The sequence below is a fragment of the Protopterus annectens genome, chromosome 4.part0, assembly GCF_019279795.1.
Source record: "Protopterus annectens isolate FY-2018-M chromosome 4.part0, PAN1.0, whole genome shotgun sequence".
Taxonomy (NCBI): domain Eukaryota; kingdom Metazoa; phylum Chordata; order Ceratodontiformes; family Protopteridae; genus Protopterus; species Protopterus annectens.
The window spans coordinates 1220455882-1220475900 of record NC_056733.1 but is presented as its reverse complement, the minus strand read 5'-3'; the positions used below and the strand labels follow the sequence as shown (position 1 = coordinate 1220475900).

At 45.0% G+C, this 20019-nt stretch overlaps 1 protein-coding gene across 1 annotated transcript in view; it reads left to right on the top strand.

Moving 5' to 3' along the window:
- Positions 1 to 20019, top strand: part of TCERG1 (transcription elongation regulator 1) — a 2274660-nt gene that overhangs the window by 425276 nt on the left and 1829365 nt on the right. The window contains exon 5 of the mRNA XM_044069876.1: positions 8745 to 8960. Within this exon, the coding sequence (XP_043925811.1) occupies positions 8745 to 8960 (216 nt within the window). The remainder of the gene's footprint in view (positions 1 to 8744; positions 8961 to 20019) is intronic.

The window sequence follows — 20019 nt, the reverse complement described above, 5'->3', positions numbered from 1 at the left end:
TTCAAATCCACCCCTACCCAGATGGCATTCTCATCCTTCCAGAAGGGGAAGACACACACAAAAAATAATCTGTTCTCCATGTCTCTGCTCTAGGGGTTGGGATTCACACTCAACCTCACAAAATCAACCCTTCTTCCACCCCAGGACCAAAAAACCTTCCAGGGATACAGGATACGGACAGACCTGATGAAGGATTTCCTCCCTCAGGACAAGGCAACTTCCCTGATCTACCACTTCAAGGACCCTCCTGCTGGTCAACCACTTGTCTCCCAGACATTTCATGCGCCTACTGGACCTTATGGCAGCCACCATACCTATGCTGCCACTAGCCTGGATGCACATGATGAAGTTGGAGTGGTATCTAAAGAATGTGTGGTTCCAACAGTCACCCACTAGACTACCAAATAACCTTCCTGCCATGCTTAAAAACAGAATTGAAGTGGTGGATTCAACAGATACAACTGAACCCAGGCGTTCTCCTCCAACCCACCACACCAACTCAATGCATCCATACACATGCCTCAGATCTGGGCTGGGGAGCTACCATGAATGCCCTCAAGGTTCAAGCCCTTTGGCAATCATCCCTCCTGAGGAAACACATCCACTTAAGGGAGATGACTGCAGTTTAACTAGCCCTGCCGACGTTTCTCCCTCTCTTGCAACCAGGCCCCCTAAAAATTTTCATGGGCAACACCACTGTAATGTCATTGGGGTGGGGTGGGGGAGGGACCAGGTCTTACCTGCTCTCCAGGCTAGCAGTGCAAGTTTGGGAATTAGCCTCTTGGAACAACATATCACTGCAGGCAATCTATATTCCATCCCAGGACAACCATCGAGCGGATGCTGTCAGCAGAGCTTTCTCTCTGCATCACGAGTGGATGGTGCACAGAGAAGTATTCGTAGACATAGTCCACCAATGGGGCACACATCAAATAGATTTATTTTCCTTCCCCCAGAACAGACATTTGAAGACTTTTTGTGCCAAGGATCCCTCCCCACTAGCTTGGAGAGTGGGACACCTTCACTATTTCGTGGAAGGGACTGTTTCTGTAAGCCTTCCCTGCCTTTCAGCTCATTCAGAAAGTCCTCTGGAAACTCGAGGGACTTGCCAAAAATCTTGCTGTTGACTCCCTATTGGCCAAGGCAGCATTGGTTCCTCCTTCTTCAATCTCCCCCAAGGGCTGTCACCACAAATTGCCCCGTTAGGTGGGTCTGCTCACAGAACAGAAGGGAACTCTCATTCATTCACACGTGGATATGCTTTGGTTAACCCTCTGGCTGATAAACTTTGTCCCCTTCAGACACCGCTTCACTGAGGATGTGCTGTCTATCCTGCAGGAGGCCAGGAAACACAGCACAAGGAGGTCCTATGCTTCTAAATGGAAAGGTTCTCCAAATGGAGTCTGCAAAGAGATAGGGACCCCTTTCAAGTGGATGTTCCTCTAGTCTTAGCCTGTGTGTGTGACCTCATAAAGTCAGGCCTTTCATACTGTTCAGTGAAGTTCACTTGTCTGCTGTTCTGCCGGCTTACCCTTGGACCCTCCTCTACTCTCCTGGCTGGATGCAGACTATTCTAAAAAGGAGTCCTGCACATAAGGCCGCCAAGGAAGTATATCCCTCCCCCTTGGGACCTAAATTATATCTTGGTAAAGCTTACACTCACTCCTTTTGAGCCAGCCATCTCTGCATCCCTGCAGCTGTGCACATGGAAAACAGTCTTATTAGTAGCCCTTACCTCATCCAGAAGGGTCTCAGAATTACAGGCACTGATGACATCTCCTCCCTACACTATCTTCCACAAAGCTAGGGTGACCCTACACACTAACTTCTCTTTCATGCCCAAGGTGGTCAATGAACTCTCACTAAATCAGTCTATTCACTTACCCACCTTCTTTCCATCTCCTAAAAATGACAGTGAGAGAATACTGCACTCCCTTAATGTCCACAGGCAGCAAAAGTTTCTATTTGGACAAAACTAAGACAATTAGAAAGTCTAATCAACTCTGTGTCCTTTCATCCCAGGGCCCTGGAGAAGGCAGTATCCAAACAAACTAGCTCCTGCTGGATTAGGAGAACTATCTACTTCTGCTATTCCTATCATGGAAAGCACTTGCATCGGGGAGGGTCAGGGCACACACTACTAGAGCAGTTACCTCTTCTGGGGCCTTCTTCAAAGACCTGGACACATCAGCCATCCTTGAGGCAGCCACCTGATCCTCAATACATACCTTTACCAGACATTACAAACCGGACCATATCTTCAGAGCCTGAGCAGGATTTGCAAGGGCAGTCCTGCAGGGATTTCTGGAATCCACTTCCTCCTCCTTAAGCTGTGGTACTTTCCCACAGTTAGGATACTGTAACATGAGAATCGAAGGACATAGACCAATTGTGTAAAATCTTAACGTAACCATAGATGTCCTTCTCTTCCATGTTGCTGTATTCCTTCCCTCCCATCTATCCCCCTGGATTACCTTTCAACTGTCTTTGGGGCATTTGGGGGCACACTGGGCAAGTCATTTGCATTTCACCTGTCTAGAGGACATCATTGGGCACTACCTACACTATCGTCAGACTGGGCAATCAGTTGTGTGTGCAGACGTCACATTTAAGGCCTCTGGTTAATGGCAGTGTGTGTGATGCCCCACGCACTAGCAGCAGCCAGGCTTAAGCTTTTGTATATGAGCCGACATCCGGGTCGCCTGAGGGGGAGGATCCCACAGTAAGAATACTGCAACATGGAAGAGGAGGACATCTATGGTTATGGTAAGAGTTTGCACAACTATTCGGTCTTTTTTCAGTGGGATAACCTGCCTGCAGGTAACCCAACAGCCAGACTGACTTCCAAAGCTTTATCCCCCCAGTGATGTTTGGCTTGTTTCTTCCTAGTCTGATGTCAGGATGCTGGTAGTGGAAGAGGAGAGCTGGCCGTCATCATGTTCAGCTCTTTATTATCACAGATTATGGTACTTTTGCATGCTATGTAAGTGTTATTGGTCTGTGGGTTCAGTCTGCTTCCAGAGGAGCACAAGATGTTCATCGTGTTACACTGCTACAGTCATCACACTTGGGTTATCCTGCCGTCAGGCGGTCCCGCAGTCGGCCAGAGTTCCAAAGTCGTGGTCTGGCGTCGGTTGCTATCGCTTCTTCCTTGACGTCAGTGCGCCAGGGGTATATAAAATGCATCAGACGCCATTTTCTCCAGTCTTTCTTCCTGTGCAGTGCCCAAAGCAGAAGCAGTTCGCAAGTGCCGGTCGGCCAACTCCTGAGATTTTCGAAGTTGAATTTCAGATCCGAAGTCTTCCCCGTTGGGGAAACTTTTTTCTTGCCTCAGACCAATGTCCGAAAAAGTTAGTAATTGTATTTCTTGTGGGAGGCAAATACCTCATAAGGACTTCCACTCTTACTGTATTCCATGCCTAGGCCCTGATCACAATGTCACTAGTTGTCGGTTTTGTGCTAGATTTAACAAACGCACTATAAAAAAAGTTTTGATTTTGCTTTGCACTACTTTGGCCGAAGGTTCAATTATACTATGCCGTCGGATCAACCGACGACCGCAGTTCCGAAAAAACGCAAAGCCAAGGATAAAGACAGGCATCCGAGGTCCAAAACCGACAAAACCTCTTCTAGGCCAGTCGCTGGTTCTCAGTGAGGCGCTTTCGCAGCCCCTGACACCCGCTACCTCAGAGCCACAGGCCATCTCTGTCTCTCACGTGGAGACAACTAGGCCTCTGGAAACTCAAGGTATTGGGCCTGCGGAAACTAATCCCTCAGATGGGTCAGGAGCCGCTGAGCAGGCACGGGCTTCTGAGGGTGTTTTCAGACCTTCACAACTTACCATTAAATCAACAGCCAAGACAAAGATTCCATTAAAGACAAAGAAACAAGTACAGCATTCTCCTGGACAATCCTCCATGCCTAAGAAACAGATGCTTAAAATGGCCGAAGACCTCATTACTCTAATCAGGGGTTCCCACCCCCCCTCCTGAGAAAAGGCCTAGGCAGGATACAGGCTATGACTCCTCAGATCAGGTTTCCATTTCCTCTGATTCCTCTTCAGACCAGGGATACTCTTTACCCCCCTATGAGGACTCTGATGCTGAGGAATCTATCCATTCAGCCTCTCCTCCAGAGGATTACTCTTTTGGGGAAACTTTACATACCATGAGGGAACATTTCCATTGGGAAAGTCAGGAATACTCAGAATCCAAGAAAAGGCTCATGGATTTCCTCTTATTGCCCCAGCACAGGCCCCTGGCTATTCCGCCTGTACTAGACATTGTGGATGATGTGTTCTCTGAATTCAGCTCATCTCCTGACTCTTTGCCCCTTGCTCCAGCCAAGCCAGATAGGTATTATAGAGTTCCTGACTCTCACAAGTTTCTATACAAAAATCCTTCTGCTGATCCAGAAGCTATTTCCCAGGGTCCAAAAGGGGTTAAGGCTTCCATTGCAAAAAATCCAGTACCCTCTGACAGAGATTCCAGAGCTTTGGTTAGATGGGGGAAGAAAGTATACACATCTGCAACTTTAGCAGTAAGAGCTTTAAATTGCCAGTTTCACATGCTTAAGTACCAACAATATTTAATGGCTCAGTTAAAACAGAAAATGCTTGCTAGCTCAGAAGCTCCTGATTGTAAAGAAATTCAGGATTTATTGCATGCAGTTGAACAGATGGGAAAACATACTCTGCAATGTGGTTTTGATTCTTTAGAGGCCTCTTGTAGAGCCGCAGTTACAGGTTCTGTTATTCGAAGACATGCTTGGTTAAAAGAACAGAGTTTACCTGAACATGTTAAGGCAAAGTTATTGGATGCTCCTTTACAACATGATACCTTGTTTGGTGTTGAGGCAGAAGAGGTGTTAAAGAAAATGGAGGATAAAGCTAAATCTAAGGAAAAAGTCAAGGATTTCTTGCAGGTACAGCCACCTCGGTTTAGCAGAAATTGGCCAACAAAAAATTGGTTCTTTCCAGTGTCAGGCAGGCCACAGAGAGGCAGATACAGACGCCCAAGAGGCAGATCTCAACCCCAAGGCTCAAACAGACGACAGTGGGGCACCTGAACCCCAAAAGGAGATGAGGACGAGTCTCACCCTTACAAGAAACAGTCGCAATGACTTTCCCTTGCATACGCCAAGCACATCCCTTCTGGAAGCCCCCTTAGGGGGAAAACTAGCACTTATTTCTCAAAACTGGCAATCACCCAAGACAAAACGGGTCCTGAATATTGTGTCTCAAGGTTACAGATTCCACTTCCATACTTTACCAAAGCTAAAAGAAATGCCAGACCTGCCACAAAATCAATGGGCAGAGGCACAAAAACAAATTTCAGCCCTCATGGACATGAGAGCTATACAAAAAGTACCACAACAGGAACAAGGACAAGGATTTTACTCAAGACTCTTCTTGGTCTCCACAAAGGACAAAGCCTCGAGGCCTATACTGGACCTTTCAATTCTGAATACTTACCTGGATATTCCGAAATTCAAAATGTTGACATTACAGCAGCTTCTACCCATGCTGGGCAAGAAGGCTTGGCTTGTTACTCTGGACCTCAGAGGCATACCTGCATGTCCCTGTCAGACAAAATTGCAGAAGATACCTCGGATTCAAAGCTGGTACAATGCACTACCAATTCTCTGCACTGCCCTTTGGCTTATCTACTGTGCCCAGGGTCTTTACAAAGTGCCTGGCACCAGTAATTTCATTTTGCAGACAAAAATGGATTAAAATATATCCATACCTGGACGACTGCCTCATTCAAGCAGAGACAAAGGACATTCTTCTACAGCATCTGGCGTTTGTGAAAAGGTTGCTAATTTCTCTAGGGTACACAGTAAATGAAAAAAAGTCAAAACTAGTGCCCTCACAACAAATTACATTCCTGGGTGCCAGCTTAAATACAACGGCCCAGATGGCTTACCTCATGCCAGACAAACAAGTGCAACTAACTCAATATTTTCAACTACTGGCAAAAACGTCCCATCTCCCTGCAAGAAAAATTCTTCAGGCCCTGGGATTCATGGCATCCTGCATACTACTAATACCATATGCCAGACTGCATATGAGGAAATTACAGTGGTACCTAAAAAGTGTTTGGACTCAACATTCTCGCAGTCTAGAAGCAGGAATTCCAATAATTCCCTGCCTACAACAGGAGTTTCAATGGTGGGCACTGGCATGTCACCTAAACAAGGGTCAGCCTTTTACCCAACCCACAGTCAGGCAAACTTAACAACAGATGCTTCGGATTACGCCTGGGGAGCACACCTGGCAGGAACATGCATTCAGGGCAAGTGGACCACAGACCAGATGCATCTTCACATCAATCAAAAAGAGATGTTGGCTGTTCAAAATGCCCTAACAGCTTTCAAGGACCTTCTACACCCAGGACAACTATTACTAAAGACAGACAACACCACAGTAATGTGGTACATAAACAAACAAGAGGGCACTCACTCTTATCCCCTATGCAGGCAAGCCATGACCTTGTGGAACACAGTTCTAACGTACCAAGTTCACCTGCAAGCACAATTCCTGCCAGGAAAGAAAAATACTCTGGCAGACGACCTAAGCAGAAATATCATGGACCCTCACAAATGGAAATTGAACCCACAAATCTTCAGCATGATAACACAAAAATGGGGATGCCCAGACATAGATCTTTTGGCCTCCCCTCTGAATTGCCAACTACAAAAATTCTGCACAAGGACTTATCACAAACAAGCATGGAAAGTGGATGCTCTTCTGTTCAGCTGGAAAAACCTAAAAGTCTATGCCTTCCCACCACTGCCTCTCCTTTCAAAGGTACCCCTAAAAGCCAGACAAGAAAAAACACAGATGATCCTGATTGCTCCAGACTGGCCACACCAGCACTGGTACCCTATCTTAAGGAACTTGGCTCAGGGCCCACCATGGATTTTGCCCCAAATTCCACACCTTCTGACTCAACAAAACAATCAGATCCTGCACAATCAGCTCAAAACCCTAAACCTGGCTGCATGGTAGATACTTTAGTCGAACAGGCAACACCTCTCTCTAAAGCTGTTATGGATGTCATTTTGGAGGCCAGGAGGCCTAGCACCAGGAAAGCTTACTCAGAAAAATGGAAGAGATTCTGCGCCTGGAACCAGGCTCACAGCCTTGACCCTCTTGTTCCAAACATTCCTCAGATTTTACAATACTTAACTGAGATGCTGGACAGAGGCCTATCCTTTTCCTCAATTAATATTCACGCCTCTGCCATTTCTACGTATTACAACATGGATCCTCCTTTATTCTCTCATCCCTTGCTAAAGCAGTACCTCAGAGAGGCTAAAAACATAAGACTGCCCCGGAGAGCACCAACTTGGGACCTCAATTTCATTTTGGAAAAACTGACCCGACCACCTTTTGAGCCAGCCAATACAGCCGATCTAAAATTTTTATCATGGAAAACAGCTCTGCTCATGGCAGTAACTTCAGCACAAAGAGTCTCAGAGCTACAGGCATTAATGGCAGTGGAACCTTTTATAATTTTTCATCAGGATAGGGTATCTTTAAGGACAAACCCTACCTTCATGCCAAAGGTGGTATCTAGTGTGGCTCTTAACCAAACCTTCCATTTGCCTACTTTTTATCCAAACCCCCAAAATAAAGGGGAGAAACTTCTACATTCTTTGGACATACACAGGCAGCTACGCTTCTACTTGGACAAAACAAAAGCTTTCAGGAAAACTGATCAACTGTTTGTAGCATATGCTGCAGGATCACAAGGCAAGGCTATCTCAAAGCAGACTATATCCTAATGGATAGGACACTGTATTCGGTACTGTACACACAGCATGGAAAATCAGTCCCTAATAACATTAGGCCTCATTCCACCAGGGCAACAGCCACTTCAGCAGCCTTTCTCAGAGGAGTACCTACCAAGGAAATTTTGGAGGCTGCAACTTGGAGTTCAGTGCACACCTTCACCAAGCATTACCACCTGCCTCTTTACTCTAAATCCAGAGCAGGATTTGCCACTGCAGTTCTGCAGGGCCTCATAGCCAATCCTAACTCTTTATAGACCCGTCACCCAAACTTAGCTTTGGGATTCAACCCAAGTGTGATGACTGCAGCAGTGTAACACGATGAACATAGTACAGTTTTGTACCTACCATAAATGTAGATGTTAGAGTGTTCACACTGCTGCAGTCCAGGTTACCCACCCCCCATCCCCTCTGAACTAGCTGGACTTATCTGTACCCTTCTATCCTATACAACCTTTGGGGTGTATTTGCTGGTAACTGAAGGTATTGTTTTTATTTTATATGTATATCTTTGATTAGCAATATGTATTGCCTACCCACTTGGGGGCACCTGACATCTGGGGCAAGAAAAACTGAAGAAAATGGCGTCGGATGCATCTTATATACCCCTGGCGCACTGACGTCAGGGAAGAAGCGACAGCAACCGACGCTGGACCAAGACTTTGGAACTCTGGCCGACTGCGGGACCGCCTGACGGCAGGATAACCCAAGTGTGATGACTGCAGCAGTGTGAACACTCGAACATCTACATTTATGGTAGGTACAAAACTGTACTTTGTCATCTTGCCAGCCCCTTGTCAGTTCCTTAAAGTGAATTCACTTGGCAGTTAGCTATAACCACCATAGTCGGCTTTTGTGATGAAGACAGTGTGTTTAGGTTTTTCTTTTTAATATAGTGTGTATTGCATTGCTTGCTAAATAGCTAATGTCCTCATTTTCTTTTCTAGGTGTGTTACCGGGAATGGCCCCTCCTATTGTTCCTGTGATCCACCAGCCAGTTGCTATTGCAGCATCTCCTGCTGCACTCGCTGCTAGTGCACCAGTGACTGAGTGGACAGAGTACAAGACAGCTGATGGGAAAACATATTATTACAATAACAGAACTTTAGAGTCTACATGGGAAAAACCCCACGAGCTTAAAGAAAAAGAAAAAAGTGTTCCGGGTATGTAATAGACATGTATGCCATGGTTCTATGGTTGTGTTGTGGTCTTGCAAGATGTCTGCAGTTTGTGCAGTTGCAAAAAAGAAAAAGGAAAAAAAGGACAAAAAGCTACATTACATTGTATAGATATATTCACTTTTCTTTTTTGATACAAAGTTTGTTTTTTGATTTTGAACCTAAAACATTAGTAAGGTTGTTTAATGTTTTGTTAATGATTCTGTAATGTTGCTTACTTGATATTTTTCCAGTTTTGCAGGCCCAGTTCTTGACATTATACTGCATTGTGGTTACAATCACATTTATTACTTTTAATGTATTTTGTAGTAGCAAGTTGTGACAGCACATTGTTGCAGCTTCAAGCCACAAGTCTTAGGTGTCCTTTTATTAGTCACAGTCCCCCTTTGTCACAAAGTGCTGACTATTTTCTGCTTTATCTGTATTTTCTAAATATTTTTAGGTAGTCTCTCAGATGTACGGATTGCATTTAGCTGCATTAGATGTCCTTTTGTAACGAACCTTGAAATGCAGACTAATTTTAATGTTGTACCATTGTTACTGACTTTTATTGGTGCATTATTTTAATTTAACCACAAATCATTAGCACTACTGATACTTGCACTGTGGTGTTACGTGCCGTAGAGTTAACTGTGTTTGCAGCCCTATTAACTTTTTAAACAGCATAATATAGGTATATCCTTCAGTAAAGTTACATTGGTAAGTTGCTGTGAACCTAATTTCTCCTTTTCTTTTCAAAAAGTGCATAAGCTGTATAAGAACTCATTTTGGATTCTGTACGTTTATGAGCTTGGAAAACACCAATATGAAAAACTTAGGTTTGTGTGAACGTGAAAGAAATTCTGTGGTTGTATAAATGTAGCACTCAGTTAATTTTATGATGTATATTTTTTGTGACTGCTTGAAGTTCTAAAGTGTTAATTAGCCTCTTTAAGAAGAATAGATTTTCTTTAGGTTATTTATTAGTTCATTCATTTTTTTACAGCAGTGTCTTAACTGGCTGCTAAGTTGTAGCTATCACCCCCTTCAAAAAAAAAAAAAAAAAGTAACACACAAAACTGGATTTGTGCAATGTCCAGTGCTTGTCCAGATAGATAAATTGACCACGTTGAATACATGTTTTCATGTTAGTTTGATCTCAGATGTGTCAGTAAGAGTGATGTCAGTGCCAAACAGTCTGTAAAAGATCAGGTACTACACCAACAGGACTGCTTCAGTTAATTTGTGTGTGTGTATATAAATATGTCTAGGTACATATGATCTTTCTCTCTCTCTCTCTATGTATATATCTATAGTGTGTGTATGTATGTATGTATATATATATATATATATATATATACATACATACAGTGGATATAAAAAGTTTACACACCCCTGTTAAAATGCCATGTTTTTGTGATATTTAAAAAAGTGAGACCACCATAAATCATTTCAAAAATGTTCCCACCTTTAATGTGACCTATAACCTGTACAGTTCAATTGAAAAAGAAACAAATCTGTTATGGGCAAAATATACAGTAAGCTGGTTGCATAAGTGTGCACACCCTTAAACTAATACTTTGTTGAAGCACATTTTGATTTAATTACAGCGTTAAGTCTTCTTGGGTACACACCTGCCATCAATTAGAGACTCTTATTAACCCCAAATAAAGTTCAGCTGCCCTAATAGGATTTTCCTGATATTTACTTAGTTGCATGCTACAGCAAAAGCCATGGTTCACAGAGAGCTTAGAAAGCATCAAAGGGATGTCATTGTTGAAAGGTGTCAGTCAGGAGAAGGGTACAAAAATTTTTCCACAGCATTGGATATACCATGGAACACATTGAAGACATCAAAAAGTGGAGAAAGTGTTGGACAACAGTGGCGTTGCAAAGAACTGGCTGTCCCTCCAAAATTGATGAAAAGATGAGATGAAAACTGGTCATGGAGGCTGCCAAGAGACCTACAGCAACACTGAAAGAGCTGCAGGAATTTCTGGCAAGTACTCATGTGCTACATGTGACAACAATCTCCCGTATTCTCCATATTGTAACGGCTGTGGGGTAAGGTTGCAAGACGGAAGCCTTTTTTTACACAGAAAAAACATCTAGGCCTGGCTAACATTTACAAAACAGTACATCAAGTCTCCCAGAAGCATGTGGGAAAATGTGCTGTGGTCTGATAAGACCAAGGTTGAACTTTTTGGCCACAATTCCAAAAGGTGTGTTTGGTGCAAATACAACACTTTCATCACCAGAAGAACGCCACCCCCCACGGTGAAGCATTGCGGTGGCAGTATCATGCTTTGGGGCTTTAGTCAAGATGGAGGGAATTATGAACAGTTCCAAGTACCAGTCACTTTTGGCCCATAACCTTCAGGCATCTGCTTGATAGCTGCAGATGAAGAAGAATTTCACCTTTCAACACAACAATGACCCCAAGCATACATCCAAATCAACAAAAGAATGGCTTCACCAGAAGAAAATTTAAGTTTTGGAATGACCCAGCCAGATCCCAGACTTAAATCCAATATCAAATATGTGGGGTGACCTGAACAGGGCTGTGCACAAGAGATGCCCTCGCAGTCTGACAGATTTGGAGCACTTTTGCAAGGAAGAGTGGGCAAATATTGCCCAGCCAGTATGTGCCATGCTGTTAGACTCCTTCCCAAGAAGACTGAATGTTGTAATTTAGTCAAAAGGTGCTTCAGCAAAGTATAAGTTTAAGGGTGTGGAGATCTACGCAACCAGCTTATTGTACGTTTTTTTTTATTTTTTATTTTTTTTTCTCCTAACAGATTTTTTTTTCAATTGAATTGTACAGGTTATAGGTCACATTAAAGGTGGGAAGAGTTTTGAAATGCTTTATTGTGGTCTCATTTTTTATATCACAAAAACCTGTAATTTTAACAGGGGTGTGTACACTTTTTATATACTGTGTGTGTGTGTGTGTGTGTGTGTGTGTATTTTATATATATATATATATATATATATATATATATTAATACTGTACATAAAGGAATGTGATACTTAATCTTCTTGTCTGTTTGCGGGGAGGGTCGCCATTTCCTTATTTCCAGTACTGGGTGTCAGCTCTCTAGTGTGCAAGTATTTTTTTTTACTGTTGCTTTGATTTGTCCGAATGTACAGCTTCATTGTTTAACAAAGTAACTAACAGGTGTTCTTTGTGTTTCACTGTTGCAGTCATCACTTGTGGGTTATCCCTGCTGGGTATCCCTTGTCTGGCCCAAATACCAGAGTAAAGATTCTCCCTCCTGCGTCAGCTGTGATCGCTTGGACTGATGTCAGATCATCAGTGGTATAAAGCAGGGCAGCTGACGCCATTACGTCAGTCTTTCTTGCCGTGGAGCCTGAAGCATTATCAGTTTGCGTGTCCGTTGATCGGCCCTTGCCATAATGAAGTTGAAAACGACTAAAGCGAAGTCCCTGTTGGGGATCCTTTCTTGCACTAACCATTGTCTGAAAAAGGAAATAACGGTCTCCGCTGTGGAAAGCAAATACCACACCAAGACTTCCATAACCTGTGTGTACCGTGTTTAGGGCCAGACCACGACATCCCTGGGTGTTGGTTCTGCACCCTCTCTAACTCTAGGACCATTTGCTGTAGAGCAGAAATTGTAGCTTGACATTTCAAAGACAGGTCTGCACAATACGAAATGGCGGCCGTCGGTCAGCATTCATTGATATTCCCAAAAAGAAAAGATAAAGGGACAGACCACATAAAACTAGGCCTTCAGACAACTCCTCCTTGAAGCCAGTTGGCAGTACATCGGAATTCAGTGAGGCACCTACACAGCCCCTGATGCCTGACCCTATTCCTTCACAGGTCTCTACCGAGACCCATTCGGCGTCCGGTACACCGCTGGAGCCGTCTACATCTGCTGATATTTCGGTTGTCAGCCCCGCGGTTGGATCCGGACCTGCTATGCAGTCATCGGTTTCAGAGGAGGTTTTATGGACAACCGAAACCAAACAAAGGCTGACTACCATGCCGCCATCTACAGCCGCACCCAGGCCCATTGAAGCACTGAGGTCTAAGAGCAAGACCACTCTCAGAAAAAACATTCCTAGCCGCTGTCTTCCTCCATCCCAACCTGCTCAATCACAACAACTCCTTAAGATGGCAGAGGACCTTATCTCCCTTATCAGAGGTGACCAGACCACCCCTTCCAAAAGGGAAAGGGATCTTTCCCCTGAGATTGTCTCAAAACCTGACACTGAAGAATCTGAGTATTTGGATTCAGATGAACAACAGCCCCTTACCACCTTTGAGGATTCTGATGCAGAGGAATCCATCCCATCTGCATCCCCCCTTCCCGAGGACCTATCCTTTGGAGAGACCTTACATACCCTTGGGGAGCATTTCCGCTGGGAAGGTCAGGATTACCCCCAGTCTAAGAAGCGGCTGAGGGAGTTTCTGGATCTTCCTCAGCACAAACCCTTAATCATTCCTCCCATTTTGGATGGGGTGGAGGATGTTTTATGGAGTCTAGCCTCACATCTGATGCCCTGCCCCCTGCACCTAGAAAGCCAGACAGGTATTACAGGGTGCCAGACACTCACAAGTACTTGTTCAAAAATCCTCCAGCAGACCCAGAGTTAGTCATCCATGGACCCAAAGGGGCTAAGGGCAGTTCATTCAAAAATCCTATTCCTTCAGACAAGGACAGCAGAGCTCTAGACAGATGGGGTAAAATAGTATACACTTCTTCTACCTTGGCTATTAGAGCTCTTAACTGCCAGTTCTATATGTTAAAATATCAGCAGCATACTTTGGAACTATTAAAACAGAATATTTCATCCTTGCCAGACAGTTCTACTTCCAGGGAGCTAGGGGTGCTCTTGCATTCCATCTCTCAAGTAGCAAAGCATTCCCTCCATTGTGGATGCACTGCCCTTGAAGCCTCTAGCAGGGTTGCTGTGGTGGGGTCAGTCATTAGGAGGCATGCAGGGCTGAAAGAGCAACCTCTTCCTTATGTTAAATCCAAACTCCTAGATGCCCCCCTGGATAAGGAATGCTTGTTTGGATTTAAGGTTGAGGAGGTGATCAAGAAAATGGAGGATAAGGCTAAATCAATGCAGACTGTTAAAGAATTCCTACAGGTCCAACCTCCCAGTTTCAGCAGGAACTTTCCCATCAAACACTGGTCCTTTCTTTTCTAATCCAGACCTGTGCAAAAGGAAGGCTGCAGTGACAGACCTCCCAGGCAGCAACCTCAAGGACACCAGAGGCCCAGACAATGGACCTGTACTACCCCCAGGGCAGGGAGATGTCCTTCTGTTTCTATGTTGCAGTGTTCCACATATGGGTTTACCCTTTTGCGTGCGTCCGGCCAGTATTCCAAAGTTTTTCCGTCCCTTCTGGTGCGTCAGACGTCTGACGTGGCTGACAGGAACGTGGGCCATAAAAGTGGCATCTGCAAGCACCAGCACCCCCAAACTCTTCAGCCGCCAGTCATATGCTAGGTGTTCTTGCTTACTGCTGAAGTCTGATAAAATAATTCAGATAAGTACCCAGTTGGGGAACCTTTCAGTCCTCCTTTCTTTAACGTTTTTCATGTCATCTGGAAGGGGCAAGTGTAAGTGTGGTCAGCAAATTCCCCACAAAGAGAAGCACAAGCCATGCCTTTCTTGCTTAGGAAGGGAACACTACCACGAAAACTGCCCTATTTGTAAGGCGTTAGTCCCTAAAACCCTATGTCGCCACTTACAGGCCCTCAACCTTTTTCGTGAGAACCAGCATCTTAAGCAACTCGCGCTAAGGATGGAAGGCACTTCCGACACCCTGACAGAACCACCTAAGAAAAGGCCCAAAACCACGTGGCCTTTTCCTTCGGCTGCGAGACTGCCTTCCATAACTCCTCCTGTGGCCGACATCGGCCTGGTAGAATAATCTGGTCCCACCAGCTAGGATAAATCGGGTACCCAGGAGGAGGCTGCACAATCCCTAGCTGGACGGCCTGCTTCAGAAATCGAGGGGGAAACTACCTCTTCTGCAGGTTTGTTGGAACATGCTGACCCTGATGTTCATCGTGCATACAGCTGCAGTCATAACAGATGGGTTCTCCTGCCGTCAGGCGGGTCCTCGGTCGGCGGAATTCCAAAGTCTAGGTCTGGCGTTGGTTGTCGTCGCTTCTTCCCTGACGTCAGTGCGCCAGGGGTATAAAAGAACCATCCGACGCCATTTTCTTCAGTCTTTCTTGCCGAGCGGTGCCCGAAGCAGAAGCAGTTCGCAAGTGCCGGTCGGCCAGCTCCTGAAATTACGAAAATTTTGCAACCGAAGTCTTCTTGAAAGCTAAGTACCCCGTTGGGGAAACTTTTCTTGCCTCAGACCGATGTCAGACAAAGTTAATAATTGTATTTCTTGTGGGAAGCAAATACCGCATAAGGATTTTCATTCCCTATGCATTCCTTGCTTAGGCCCAGACCACGACGTCTCGGTCTGTCGTTTTTGTGCTACATTCAATAAACGCACCATTAAGCGTCGGGCGGAGTTCGCCCAGCACTATTTTGGCAAAAAATTTAACTATATTATGTCGGATACTCCAACTCCAGTTTTGTCTAAAAAACGCAAAGATAAGGACCGACACACGAGGTCCGTGGCCTCTACCGACACCACGCCAAAGCCGACTACAGGTGGTCCGGTTCTCAGCGAGGCGCCTACGCAGCCCCTGCCTACCGATGACACTTCATTGGCGGTGTCTTCTGTGCCCGAGGTCGCAGGCTCCTCGGCCCACACCCCGACTACAGATACCGAAGCCACTCTTGGTGGTGAATCTCAAAATGTAGACAGGTCTGCCTCCTCTCAAGGTGTCTTCAGACCTTCCTCTTCTTTTTCTATCAAGGCTTTCACTAAGTCTAAAGCAGCCATGCATTCTAAGAGACAAGCTCCACAGGGCCCTTCTCCAGGCCCCATGCCTAAAAAACAGATGCTTAAAATGGCTGAGGATTTGATTACTCTTATCAGGGGTTCTCAACCCCCGGACAAAAGGCCCAGAGTGAAGGAAGAATCCCCCTCCTCTGACCAGGCCTCCATTATTTCAGAGCACTCTGATGAACAGGAACATTCTTACTCCCCTTTTGAAGATTCTGATGCTGAGGAGTCCATTCCCTCCGTCTCCCCCCCAGAGGATTACTCATTTGGGGAAACCTTGCATACCTTAAGGGAACACTTCCACTGGGAAAGCCAAGTGTACTCAGATTCCAAGAAAAGGCTAAGGGATTTTCTCTTGCTACCCCAGCACAGGCCTCTGGCTATACCTCCTGTCTTAGACATACTAGATGTGTACTCGAAGGCCTGCCTTAACCCGGATTCTTTACCTCCAGCCCCAGTCAAGCCTGACAGGTACTACCGGGTTCCTGAATCATACCAATTTTTATACAAAAGCCATGTGGCTGACCCAGAAACTATCTCACAGGGCCCCAAGGGAATTAAGGCCTCCACTGCTAAAAACCCATTACCTTCCGAGAGAGATTCCAGAGCTTTAGAAAGGTCACCTTAACCATGAGGGCATTAAACTGCCAGTTCCATATGCTAAAGTACCAACAGTTTCTGTTATCACAGTTGAGAAGTAAAATGTCACAACCTGAACAACCAGACTTGAAGGAGTTGCAGGATTTGATGCATAGTGCAGAACAAGTTTAAACATACCTTGCAATGTGGTTTTGATGCTCTAGAGGCCTCATGTAGAGCTGCTGTTACAGGATCAGTCATACGTAGACATGCCTGGCTCAAGGAGCAAACCTTACCAGATCATGTCAAAGCTAAATTACTAGATGCCCCTCTACAAAAGGATGTATTATTTGGTGTTAAAGCTGAGGAGGTATTAAAGAAAATGGAGTAAAAGGCTAAATCAATGCAAGCAGTGAAAGATTTTCTACAGGTACAACCTCCACGTTTCAGTAGAAATTGGCCTTCCAAAAATCGGTCCTTTCCAGCCACGGACAGACCCCAAAGAGGTAGATAAGGCGCCCGAGGGGCAGAGGGCAATCTCAAGGATCGTTTAGAGGCAGACAATGGCAAGCTCCTACACAGAGGTGGTGAGGATAGTTCGCAGCCATTCAGAAAGCAGGCCCAATGACTTTCCCCTTTGCATGCCAAGCAAGGCTCAAATAGCAGCACCCTTAGGCAGAAAACTGGCATTATTTTCAAAAAATTGGCATATTGTCACAAAAGAGAAATGGATCCTGGACATTATAAACAGAGGCTACAGATTCCATTTTCACACCCTTCCAAAAATGAGAGGCATGCCAAACCTACCACACAATCAAAGGGCAGAGGCACAAAGACAAATTTCAGATCTCATGGACATGAAAGCTATTCAAGAGGTACCTACTCACGAACAAGGTAAAGGTTTTTATTCCAGACTATTCCTGGTACCAAGGAAGGGAAAAGATTGGAGACCTATTTTGGACCTATCCATCCTAAACACATTTTTACTCGTACCAAAATTCAAGATGCTCACATTACAGCAGCTTCTTCCCATGCTGGGCAAGGAGTCTTGGCTGGTAACATTGGACCTCAAGGAGGCATACCTGCATGTCCCAATCAGACAAAATTGCAGAAGATACCTCAGATTTCTTGCAGGTTCAACCCATTATCAATTCTCTGCATTGCCCTTTGGCTTATCTACTGCACCCAGAGTATTCACGAAATGCCTGGCATCAGTAATTGCCTACTGCAGACTTCAAGGGATACAAATATACCCATATTTGGACGACTGCCTGATCCAAGCGGACAGCAAGTACATACTTCTGAAACTTCTGGCTTTTGTAATAATGTTGTTGAATTCTCTGGGATACACAGTCAACAAAAAGAAATCAAGGCTAATACCCTCTCAGAAAATAATTTTCCTGGGTGCCAACTTGGACACAAACACCCAGATGGCCTACCTCACGCCAGAGAAGCAGGGGCAACTAACTCAGTACTTCAGAACACTAGCAAATTTCACCAGGCTGACTGCAAGGAAAATCCTGCAGGCTCTGGGATTCATGGCATCTTGCATCCTACTAATCCCATGTGCAAAGCTGCATATGAGGAAACTTCAATGGTAACTGAAAAACCTATGGTCTCAACACAGCCACAGTTTGGAAACAATAATACCACTAATTCCATGTCCTCAAAAGGAATTTCTGTGGTGGGCTCAAGCATGCCAAACAAACACAGGTCTCCCTTTCTACAAGCCTCAAGCAAATCAAGTCATCACAACAGACGCCTTGGACTACGCCTGGGGGGCGCACATGACAGATCGGTGCATTCAGGGCAACTGGTCTCAAAAAGAAAAGCACCTTCACATCAATCAAAAGGAAATGCTAGCAGTAATAAATGCTATTATAGCTTTCAAAGACCTTCTGCATCCAGGTCAACTATTGATAAGGACAGACAACACCACAGTAATGTGGTACATAAACGGGGAGGAACCCATTCATACCCCCTATGCAGGCTGGCCATGTCACTTTGGAACATGGCTCTGGAATTACAAATCGAACTTCAAGCACAGTACTTGCCAGGCAAGGAAAACACGCTGGCAGACAACCTAAGCAGAAATATGACAGATCCACACGAATGGAAGTTGCATCCTCAAGTTTTTAGAGAGATAATTCAAGCATGGGGAAGGCCAGACATAGATCTCTTTGCCTCCTACAAAAATCACCAATTGACAAAATTCTGCTCAAGGACTTTTCATCCACAGGCCTGGAGAGTGGACGCTCTCTCTTTCAGTTGGACAACAATGACAGTGTATGCCTTTCCGCCTCTTCCTCTGCTGCCCAATGTTCTATTAAAAACCAGAGCAGACAGACCAAAGATGATTCTCATTGCTCCAGACTGGCCAAGACAGCACTGGTACCCACTCCTGAGGAGCCTGACTCATTCCCCTCCATGGACCCTACCTGTAATGCCTCTTCTTTTGACTCAGCACAGCTTCAAAACTTTTCACAGTCAGCTGAAAACACTCAATCTGGCTGCATGGAAGATTCCTTAACATCACAACAGACCCTACTCTTCAAGGAGGTGCAGGATGTCATTTTGGAGGCCAGAAGGCCGTCAACTAGAAAAGCTTACTCCGCAAAATGGAAACGGTTTTGTGCCTGGAATGAGGAAAAGGGCCAGAATCCTGGAAAACTGAATTTACCTCAAATATTACAGTATCTAGCTGAGATCCTAAGCAGTGGACTTTCTTTCTCCTCCATCAAAATCCAAGCCTCAGCCATTTCTGCAGAATACAACACTGATCCACCTTTATTCTCTCACCCCCTCTTAAGACAGTTCCTCAGAGGGGCTAAGAATATAAAACCCCCAAGGAAACAACCAATACCTGCTTGGGATCTCAATTTCATTCTAGAAAAGCTGACCTTGCCTCCTTTTGAGCCAGCTGCCTCAACAGATTTGCAATATTTGTCCTGGAAAACAGCTTTCCTTATGGCTATCACCTCAGCTCGTAGGGTATTGGAACTACAAGCCCTCATGGCTGTGCAGCCTTTTATCATCTTCCATCAGGACAGAGTTTCCTTACGAACCAACCCGTCCTTTATGCCAAAAGTGGTATCCAGGGTAGCTTTGAATCAGGCTATACACTTACCTACCTTCTACCGTAATCCTCAAAACAAAGGGGAGAGACTACTACATTCCTTGGACATCCACAGACAGCCGCGTTATTATTTGGACAGAACAAAGCCTTTCAGAAAATCAGAACAGCTCTTTGTGTCCTATGCTATAGGAGCTCAAGGGAAGCCAATTTCCAAACAGACAATCTCAAAATGGATAGCCCACTGCATACGCTTTTGTTACTCTTTCCATGGTAAAACTGTACCTGCAGGCATCAGATCTCACTCCACAAGGGCCACAGCTACCTCTGCAGCTTTCCTCAGAGGAGTTCCTACCAAAGATATTTTGGAAGCAGCCACTTGGAGTTCTGTGCATACCTTCTCCAAGCACTCCCACCTACCATTATACTCCAAAACTAGAGCAGGCTTTGCCACTGCAGTCTTGCAGGGCATTCTGGCTCCTCCTAGTTCCACCTAGTGCCTACCACCCCTTTCTTAG